Here is an 11258-nt window from a genome sequence, read left to right as displayed (position 1 = left end):
CAGACGTCGTGCAGTTATCGGCTCTTCTACAAAGGCTTGAAGTGAACAACAGCGAACTACGAAAGGTCAACAGTGGCTTGGAAACGTGCCTTCCGGACGATATCTTCGAAGAAGACTACGCCGAATGCGTGGTGTATGACGACAAAGCGAACAACACCATGGGTCTCCTCAAGGCTAGGATTGCAGCTCCTGTCACGACAATCGCTTCGCCAGGCAACGTGCAAACAACGCCGCCAATGCACACATCTATGCCAGTCCAACAGCATGGAATCAAACTACCGACGCTGCGTTTGGAGACCTTCAGCGGTGAGCTATCCTCTTGGCAGGCGTTTTGGGAATGTTACAAGCAGGCAGTGCATGACAACGACGGTCTATCAAAGTCACAGAAGTTTCACTACCTAAGGTCGCTTCTCACGGGACCAGCTATGACCGCCATTAAAGGACTGCAAGCGACAGAAGCATGCTACGAGGATGCCATAGACATATTGCAACGCAGATACGGCGACAAAGAAAGGATACAACAAGAACATCTTGGGAAATTAAGGGCACTACCACAGGTATCTTCGTCGGCTGACGCATGGGGACTGCGTCGATTGTTTGACCACATACAGACGCACGTTCGTGGTCTGCGAGGACTAGGCGTCAGCGCATCCACGTACTCTGCGATGCTATGCGACATAATCCTATCATCACTCCCTCATGATATGATCGTCGAATTCCACAGACAAGCAAGCCGAGTCAGCAAATCTAACGTGTCTGCGGATCAATCGGAAGGACAAGCATCGTCCTCCCCGAGTGTAATGGCGACCGGGGTTGACGGAAAGCTTTCGGAAATACTTGACTTTCTTCTTCTTGAAACAGAAAGCAGGGAGCGGTGCAGGGAGTTTGCGCATTCCGAGAAGGAGAACAGTAAACCAAAGCAAACACGCCAAGAAAATCACGAAAGACGCCAGCCACCCCGAACCCCGAGTGCAGCAGTTCTTCACGCGCACCAGGAGCGGGTGAGGAGGTGTTTCTTCTGCGAGTCAGGGGAACACGACACCGAGGCCTGCACGGCTCCCGTCCCTTTGAAAGAAAAGCTAGCGAAGATGGGACGAGCGGGGCGCTGCTTTCGCTGCACAGTTGGAGGGCACCAGTCGAAGCAGTGCAAAAGAAAAGTAAACTGCGTTCACTGCAATAAACGGCATGCCTCCTCTGTTTGCAACCCTGACTGGAGAGCAAGAGAGCTTAAGGAGGTACTCGCAACTAACGTGCATGCTGCCTTAAAAGAAGGGAAAGACAAAGAAGTCGCTCTTCAAACGTTCCGTACTTGGACCATTGGTGAAAGTAGGTGGGGCTACCTCAGAGGCGTCATAGACGGTGGCAGCCAGAGGACTTTTATTCGAGAAGATGTTTCAAAAGTACTCAACTTGAAGGCATTGGGAACCACCGACTTTTACCTAAACACGTTCGGCAGCACTGCGGCTGATGCCCAAAGTCGCCGGGTAGTCGAACTTCGAGTTTGGAGTCGGTGCACTGGAAAGGAAACGACCATAGAAGCCGTCGAAGTGCCCTTCATATGTAAAGACGTTCCACCAGTTCCCGTAGAACATGCTTTCGTACAGCAGTTGGAGCAAGAGGGAGCAATAATTGCCGACAAACTCCTTTACGAGGACATGCCAGCTGTTCCTGGAATTGGGATGTTAATTGGGGCTGACCACCTCTGGAAGTTCCTAACCGGAGAAGTTCAACGTTGCGAAGAAAACCAAGGGTTTGCGGCTATCAACACGACATTCGGTTGGACATTCCAAGGCCCTTTCAGCGTAAACACCAGCTTTATCGTGGCAGCAAATGCCTGCGTTTTGAAGATCGGCGTTGATACTGCAGATGGGGTGGAAACGACGCTGCAGAAGTTTTGGGAATTAGACGCCATCGGCATCACAGATAAACCCCATAATCACACGACCGAGCATTCAGACATTGCCAAAATAACGAAGAAAGCCGTGCGATATGAGGTAGCGTTGCCGTGGAAGGAAGAAGCATCAGATCTGGCTGACAACCGAAATATGGCAGTGCAACGGCTAAGAAAATTGACAAAGAAATTGTCCCGTAACAAAGAACTGACGGAGGAATATGACAAAGCAATCCGAGGATACCTGGAATCGGGGCATGCAGAGCGCGTGACGGAGTCGGCGACACTCAACCCGGTGTATTATATGCCGCACCAGCCAGTAATTCGAAATGACTCCACTAGTACGAGACTACGAGTGGTGTTCGATGCCTCATCACATGCGCCGGGGAAATCTTCATTGAATGAGCATCTCGAAAAGGGCCCAAATCTCATCAGTGACTTGGGGCGAATTCTGTTGCGGTTTCGTCTACACAGGGTGGCGCTCGTAGCAGATATCGAAAAGGCATTTTTGCAAATCGAAGTGCAACCTGAAGACAGAGATGCACTAAGATTTTTGTGGTACAGTCGCCCACCACTCGACGCTACCGACTTGCCAGATATTGAAGAATGGAGGATGACGAGAGTACCATTTGGCACGACGGCAAGCCCGTACTTACTGACGGCCACCCTACTCCAACATATCGATCAACAGACGGGTGAGCTTCAAGAGACAGCTGCTATACTGAAAAGTTCATTTTACGTTGACGACTTGGTGACCGGCGCTGGCACAGTAAAAGAAGCATTAAAGATAGCCACAGACGCTAAGAAAATAATGAAGGATGCTGGTATGAACCTGAGAAAGTGGTCGTCGAATTCAGGAGTGGTTCGTGAGGAACTTCGGGAGGGCAATTCCCAAGCCCAAGATAAAGTACAGAAGGTGTTGGGGTTGCTATGGATGCCCACGAATGACAATATGGCAATATCGATGGGTGCAGTGCTTAATGCCGTCAATACGGGTGTCAGCACGAAACTGGTAGTGCTACAGGCGTCCGCACGAGTATTTGATCCTTTGGGCTTATTCGCGCCGTTCGTGGTTACAGCTAAGATGCTTTTCCAAAAACTTTGGGAAAGAGGACTAGGATGGGATCAACAGCTTCCAGAAGACCTGGCGGCAGAATGGAAAGCTTGGTGTTTGGATATCCCCAGCCTACGAGAGTACTGGTTCCCGCGTTGCCTTGCGCCCAGTCAAACAGCTTCATGGCAAGTGCACATCTTTTGTGATGCAAGCCCGAGAGCATACGGTGCCTGCGCTTATCTGCGAACAGAGAGTGACATCGAGGGGGTGAGTGCATACCTGATTTTTGCTAAGTCCCGTGTGGCTCCACTGAAGACGATATCTCTGCCGCGACTTGAGCTGATGGCTGCGTTAATTGGGACTCGAATGGCTGCTTACCTTCAGAGTGTAATAGGCCAGCCCATACCAGTGTGCCTGTGGTCGGACTCCACCATAACACTCTTTTGGATAAAGAGCACAGCTAAAGAGTGGAAAACCATTCGTAGAGAACCGCGTTAGGGAAATACAAAGCTTGAGCAGTCCGGGGAAATGGAGGCATTGTCCAGGAAAAGATAACCCCGCTGATTGCCTAACAAGGGGTATGAGGGCGAATTCCCTGCGTGAAAGCGTGCTGTGGTGGAACGGACCAAATTGGTTGGTCGAGACGCCGGATGTATGGCCTGTAATTAACGAGGACACTACTTGCTTTAATTCGCTAATCTATGGAGAAAAGAGGAAAGCACATTGTGGGGATGCTTACAGAAGTATCCCAAATGACGCCGTTGCTGCCGGCAGAGCAGTACAGCAGCTACGCACGACTATTGAGAACAAGTGCATGGATAATGAGATTTATAAGCAACTGTCGGAAACGAGCACGTAGCACCGATGCAAATCTCACCTCAAGTGAACTGCACGAAGCTGAAAACTATTGGATTCGGCACGTTCAGGAGAGGAGTTTCGCGCAGGAGATTGCTGCCCTTAATCGAAAGAAGAGCTTACCTCTAAACAGCAAAGTCACTATGTTTCAACCTTTCCTCGACACTGAGGGGCTTCTGCGTGTGAAGGGTCGCCTGCAGTTCTCATCGGTGCCTCACGAGACAAGGCACCCTGTGCTACTACGAGAGCAATTCACCTAGAATTGGTGTCAAGTTTATCCTCTGAATGTTTTCTACTGGCACTGAGGCGCTTCATCGCTCGCAGAGGGCTGCCAACAACAATATACAGTGACAATGCATTGACATTCAAGAGAGCTTCGAAAGATATCCAGAGACTGTGGAACATCCTACGAAGTCGCGAAGCGCAGGACTACTGTAGTTTGCAGCGAATCACCTGGAAGTTCATCATAGAAAAAGCCGCCTGGTGGGGCGGTTGGTGGGAACGGATGGTGAGATCCGTCAAAGTTGCCTTGCGGAAAATTCTCGGCCGCCAAAGCCTGACTTTTGAGGAACTTCTTACAGTGCTGGCTGACATAGAAGCTACGATCAACTCGCGTCCACTGACATATGATGGACAAGAGCCTGGCGAGGAATCAATTCTGACTCCATCTCACCTGTTGACAGGGAGTCGAGTGATAAGTTTGCCTGAAGCAAGAGCCCTAGCCGTCCCTTCTTCCTCAAGAATCGACATTGGTCGACGTTGGAAGTACCGTCGATCACTAACAGATGCCTTCTGGAAACGGTGGCGAAGGGAATATCTGCTACAACTGCGGTCCGCGCACTGCATATCATCGAGTGAAACCAACGCCCTCAGGACTGGCGACCTCGTCATCTTGCAGGAAGATCACTCACCACCACATATGTGGAAAACTGGCCGCATTGCTGAGTTGTTCAAGGGGAGGGACGGAGCCGTGCGGTCTTGCGTCGTCAAGTTGCCCTCCGGCAAGGTCGTTCGGCGACCGGTACAGCTTCTGTATCCACTGGAGACTGACCTAAAATGAGCGACGCTCATTTGGGGGGGAGGATGTAGAAAAATACAGAACAGAAAAGGAGCGGGAACCGTCTTCGGCAGAAGGCGCGAGAACAACCCCGGGAACGAAGAGGGGTCCGAAGAAAGAAAACCGCAAGCTAGGAGGAAACCCTCTCCCCAACTAGAAGGGAGCGACGGCGGCTCGGACCGACGGCCAGAGCGGACCAAGGGACAGTGAAAAGAAGACGTTTTGTATTGATGCTGTGAATATAGTTACATGTTGCCTTTGTTACCAAAGATTTCTCGTGTGACTTCCTGACGAGTTTCCGTCAACAAAGTGTATTCCACAAAATACGACACCGCCCTTTGATGCCATCGGTGAGTAAAATGGCGCCAGACAGACGGCGGTACGATGCACCACTGCAGCTGCTTTTGTTCAAGTGGCGTAGACCGTTCGGGCATCCCGCGAAATCACATGGAAGTGAAATTCTCTGCTACTTACAGTTTGCGACTTTCGTGAGCCAGCAGAACCAGCGCAACACTATGCGATAACGTAACTACTGAAATGCGAAAGTGCAGGCGGCGCAGAGTCGAGCGAAACCGAAAGCTTTTGACCGCTCACGCTGTTGTCAATGGTGTAATGTCAGCGAGTTCTTTATTCAAAAAATGTAATGGAGCTGGTCAAGCAACATTTACTTTCGTCTTATAATACAGTACAATGATGTTTTTATGACGAGTGGTTAAGTACTAGTGACAAAATTTAAGTAAGGAGCGCCTTCGTCATCACGAAAGTACTTGAATGTCCCACAGAGTCTCTAATCATGTCCTGCATTTAGCTCAATTTCTTGATTACTAAGGCTCTGTTCACGATAATATTGACCCCTTAGACATACTCGAGCACTAATCCATCACTTTAGCTTGACTTAGTATTTGCCTTCAGTGTCCTTTTAAACGGAGGAAAAATTTAAAGTTGGCAAATAAATTACTTCTCATAACTACCCCCCTTTATACACCCACTCACTTGGCTACGAGTCCTATAAGTCACTACTTGAGCTGTCGCTGCTTATTGCTCTCATTATCCCACAGAAAACAACTCTACTGATCCATCAAGTCTTTCCAGTGGACCTAAGCAAAATTAAACTCTTCTACTGCTGTCAGTGACATTCTGGCCTTGCACGACGCCGGGATGCCACACGACAACAGAGATGCCCTGGACGGAAAGACTCCGCTCTCGGCAAACCATCAGCAATTCGAGCTAATAAAGTTTTGTTCTCTCTCTCTCCTCTACAGTCTTCAGTCACGGAAAACACATTGTGTACACAACTTGTTCTTGTTCTGTCCAGAGGTAAAAAAACGCACCGACATTTAGCTCCGGGTAAGTTGAAAGTTCTGCTTACTCAATGTGCTTCTATTTCACTTCAATGTGCACAGTATCGCAACACATGACGACCTTACTGATGGCACCACCATGTGGGACAGACAGTTCCAATATGATGCGGGAAGCAGTGGTGAAGAAACAGTTTTCTCACAGTGCCTGCAGCCAATAGTCAACATGTGCTCCGAGTCAGTGTTTAAATTCATATTGTAGAGAAACACGACATGACTGACTGTGTACTAAATCAAAAATCAGTTACCTTAGAATTAGAAGTACTCAGTATTATACAAAGAAACAACCATCCTACCATCTTGAAGTTTTTTCAATATAGTCTTGCAGCCCTTGGGAATAAAGTTGGCAACTGTGACACATTTCAAAATAACATGTTCTAGGGCTATTTGATTGATAATCAATTAAGCCATCACAGCACAAATAGAACAGACACAAAGAAAACAAGACTGGACACCACGAGCGCCTTTGGCATCTGTCTGGTCTAGTTTTGTGTTTGTTTTATTTGCGCTATAATGGCTTGACCGTGTTACAACTTTATTGACAGTCCATCAATTTGACCGAAGAGGCTAAGTCTGCCACAACATTGGCTCAAACACTGACTGACAAAAAAGCTAAGCTAGATCACTAGACCACACTTTTCAAGAAGCCAATCTTTCTTTGATCAGAGGCTTCGTAACCCAGTAGGAGACACAAAAATGAATTAGGTATAGTTGCATCGCACTGAAAACCCTGCAGTAGACTTCCCAAGTATGATGTCATGACATCATGCATGATGTCACAAGTTCTGACAGCAATAGGGAAAGATTACACTGCATTCAAAAGTGGACAAAGAGCTAATAGGGCATTTTCTGGTAACCTTTCTGGTACATGGTGAGCCAAAATGCACCATAATGCAATGAAACCAAACACACCACGGTTGAAGTTTGAGTATGAAATAATGACATAATAATATTTTTTTTTTAAATTTGACCTTCACTTTCTCAGATATAACTTCTTCCCACCATTGACCATACAAAGAATGCTCTGCTAGTAAAAACTAATCCAATGTCTATCGTGAGTGTCCGAGGTCTGTTATTCATGCATTTATGCCCAGTGATTCCTACAATCATCTGGGTTTGTTAAGTAAAAAATTATCACTCAGAAACAATCATGTATGTAAATGGACATGCGACCCTTCCTATGAAATTCACTGAGACCAACAAACCTCGCACATAAATCACTGCTAAAGTACAAATGAACACTGCACTAACTCGCGATTTATGGCAGTTATGCTTCACCTGAATGGTAACAGTTTGGATCCAACTCTACCAATGTTTTCGTAAATAAATGCCACATAACACAGTGCCCAAGGCAATAAGTGCTCTGCACTCACATACAGCCCAAATGCAAAACATAAGCTTAAGCAAGATTAACATATGTCCCATCCTTGTACGAAGCACACATTTTGACATTTAGAGTTTGCATGTCCACACCATATTTTACATGCTTGCTACATCAATGCTTCTGTGCTGAACAATAACGAACTGTAACATTAAGACTAGTGTCGTAACTGCTTATTACAGCAGACAGAAGTATTGAAGAATAAGAGTACTACTCAAAAGCAGATGGATATGGGTGGTATTTACCTCAGCTGTTTGCGAAATGCCTTTGCCAGGGAAGCTATCTTTACTCATCATCAGCCTATATTTAAGTCCACTGTAGGACGAAGGCCTCTCCCTGCGATCTCGAATTACCCCTGTATTGCACTAGCCGATTCCACTGGCGCCTGCAAATTTCCTAACTTCATCATTCAACCTAGTTTTCTGCCATCCTCGACTGCACTTCCCTTCTCTTGGTATCCATTCAGTAACCCTAATGGTCCACCGGTTATCCGTCCTACGCATTACATGGCCTGCCCAGCTCTACTATGAACTTATTAAAAAGTATAAATCAACTCTGACAAAATGTGAAATGAAATATGAAGGCTTCTGCTTTGCACAACTGTGGTGAAATGCCACAGATGTGTAAAAATGGCAGAGCACTATGCTCGTTATAAAAATTGGCCCACAACTATATCAACAGAGATAACTGCAGGGCACATTACCGATAACTAGAGCACTGTGCACCTCATAGAGAAACCGTGTCCTGCGTGAGAGTTCTTACAACAATGACTTGTGGATGCAGTGGGCGCAAGCAACTTGCATGCAGTAAATTGAGCTTAGCATACATAAGAAATAACATTGGCAACACCGTACTATACTCGCTGAATGAACCGCGACAGGCAAATTTAGAGCAGAACCCTGAATAAGTGAAACTACTGAAGAGTGCAATCTCACATCGCTACACATCAGGTCCCTAAAGGTGGTAGGAACTGTGATCTAATCGTAAGCGACAAAATTAAGCTGATGTAACACTAGCATGAGACAGCGGAAACAAAGGTACAAGCATTAGTTTGCCCTAGATTGATGCATTTGTCTCTTTTAAACATAGACTTTAGTAGCATATGCTACTTTTCAGTCCACCATTACTATAACTTGCAAGGTGCCTGGCAGATTTTAACATAAAAACACAGATTTGACCTTGAGTTTTCTATTTTGCGGCAACTCTGCCCCTAGCAATCGAACTGGTTACAACCAGAAGCCCTTGGTACTTAAGACAAAATATGTGTGCACTACCATTGCTTTAGTAAAACACCTGCTGATAAGTTGGTTCTGACCTGAGCTGGTCAGTCTGGACATATTTTGCAGGCTGATTCTGTGCTCAAACTGAAACTGTTTGCTGCAGCCAGAAGGCATTCAGTTTGAAAGCAGATGCGTTTCAAGAAATCACAATGCGGAGCCATGTGAAGCACATAGAAACCCTGAAATGAATACTCACTGATACAAACTAACGAACAGCACATTTACGTTTTAGAAATTGTGAAGTTGACAAGGTGATACTATTTGAAGAGAATCAGTTGACAGCACAGCGTGACTGCGAACTGGCTCTACCGGTTACCTCACAATATGCCAGCACAAGTTAGCCGAAGACACGTACAAAGCTATGCGATGGGCTGCCGGTTAAACCAATGAACGACGACTAGCTAATTCTAAAGCCGGCCGACTTGCACACTTACGCAATTGTGAGCGCCTGAATTCGCAGACCGCTGTAATCTACTTCTTTCTCCTCCTCGAAGTCATTCCACTCCTCTTCACCCTGCAACAGACAACACGAACAAAAGGCACCAGGATTAGCGGCCGCAGGGATGATTATCCAGCTAGCAGTGCAATAAACAAGAGTAAAGACATCCGAAGTTATCGCAATGGCGCAGTTAGACTAGCCGTGCGAAGAACACAACATGCTCATTACTCAATACACGCTGAGAGTTCTGGAAGACACATTTTCGTGACAAAGCATATTTGTCCGGCACCGAAGAGAAGGCCAGGAAGCCGGGAGTTGAAGCGAGGTCACGGCAAAACCGGCAGTGCGCCGTATGGACATGCGTCGGAGCTGCCTTACCTGTGCAAGCGAAGGGATTGTGACAGACAGCTTTCCCGACGAATTCTCCTGTTTCTCCTTCTCCTTCTTGAGACTCTTCTCGGCGCTCTCGCGGCTCTCGCCGCTATCTGCCATCTTCTTGGCGATTTGTTCGGAAGTCACTTTCCCTTTAGTCTTTTTCTTGTTTTTGTCTTTCTTAGCGAAGAACTGGTCTAAACTTGAGTCTGCCATCGTGACACTGTCGAAGTTATGCGAAGATTCGCGAGACGAAAGGAGAGGTATACTCAATTTTAAAGGAAATAAATAGCCGCAAGTCGGACAGAGGGGACCTCGCAACGTGTACCATGCATTTACAGGGCCACCATATTAGATCTTGTCCGGCGGCACGGGTGCGCAGAAAACGTGGACCGGCTCAATCCGGTTATGTTTCAGTGCTCAACAAAACATCATATACAACCTTACGCTGCCACAGAAACACATCAAATCATAAGTTATGCACATTTAGTAAAAATTATTATACCAAATTTCACTAGTTTATTGCAACATGAAAATACTGCTCTTCCGTATCACCAGCATCACATACAGCGCACCAGCTGGCGCAACGATCGGCCAGAGGAGAGGAAAGGAAATCTCCAAGAGGCAATTTGACAAGCAAGTCGCTAACGTAGTGAGCGAATTCAAGGCAACTGGTGCTCCTGGCTGCATGTAAACATTCCTCATGCGCGATTGTTTTGCATCTTGTAGCTTCCGTTTACCACTATGACAACGGAAGAAAGATTCAACGCGGCTGTCGAGGTGATCCGTGGTCTACCAAAGAACGGCAAGTAAATACGATGGTCTCTCGCGAGTAACCCATTTAGAACCTGTCGTTGAGGCATTGAGCAAAACTAAACCAATAGCAAAGGAACTGCTGAAAGAAGCCGTGCGTACACTGAAAGGAATCCGTTCGTGCTGCGGAAGACTTTTGCATTCAACGTGCAGGTTACGAGCTTACAGCATGCTACAGCTGGCTGTGAAGATGTGTGTGTTGGAACGAGGAAAATCGTCAAATGTATCCGTGGCGTCACTGGTTTGGAGCCGGTTTCCTTGAAGCTCTCTATCGCGCAAATCACTGTCCTTGCACCGCATCGGGCACCTTCGTTTGCGTTGCTATCTTTATGTCCTCTTCACGGCCGTTCAAGTTTCATAATGAATACCATTCGGATGGCTGGATAAACAACGAAGACTGCATTAGTGTTGATGCGATACTTTTCGGTAACTAGCCCAAAAATATGGGCCCTGCCTTCGTTTTGCCTGGCTGACTTCGATACGCCCGAAGTAATGACAGCTTTTCCAAAGAAATAGTGTGCCGCTTATTAGCCGTAGAAGACGCTTATTAGCCGCAGAAGAAAGGAGGTCCCGGTGAGAACAATCGCTCGGCGTTTAATGACACGCTTGCGACATTTCATTCTTTTGATGCAGGAAATTCCATTAATCTGGCGGGCTACGCAAGACTACAGTGCGCACGAGACAGCTCGAATGTCTAGGTTTCGTACGTGTAAGGCAGGCTAGGATATGTTCCGTGTTGTATAGAACGTCGCGCTCTT

At 46.9% G+C, this 11258-nt stretch overlaps 1 protein-coding gene across 1 annotated transcript; it reads right to left on the bottom strand.

Annotated features, from left to right (window-relative positions):
- Positions 1-9237: 9237 nt before the first annotated feature.
- Positions 9238-10050, bottom strand: LOC119456307 (protein CDV3 homolog). The gene is made up of 2 exons (XM_037718005.2): positions 9694-10050; positions 9238-9390 (listed from the first exon to the last, which is right to left on the bottom strand). The coding sequence occupies exons 1-2, from the start codon at positions 9901-9903 to the stop codon at positions 9307-9309; spliced, it is 294 nt and encodes a 97-aa protein (XP_037573933.1). The 5' UTR covers positions 9904-10050; the 3' UTR covers positions 9238-9306.
- Positions 10051-11258: the final 1208 nt, after the last annotated feature.

Source organism: Dermacentor silvarum, chromosome 6 (assembly GCF_013339745.2).
Source record: "Dermacentor silvarum isolate Dsil-2018 chromosome 6, BIME_Dsil_1.4, whole genome shotgun sequence".
Lineage (NCBI taxonomy): Eukaryota > Metazoa > Arthropoda > Arachnida > Ixodida > Ixodidae > Dermacentor > Dermacentor silvarum.
This window is presented reverse-complemented; position numbering and strand designations above follow the sequence as displayed.

Excerpts from the sequence above, each read along its gene's own strand:
- LOC119456307 (XM_037718005.2), bottom strand. The coding sequence starts at position 9,903 with ATGGCAGACTCAAGTTTAGACCAGTTCTTCGCTAAGAAAGACAAAAAC. Across the intron at positions 9,391-9,693 it reads CAATCCCTTCGCTTGCACAG|GGTGAAGAGGAGTGGAATGA; the intron begins GTAAGGCAGCTC and ends TGTCTGTTGCAG.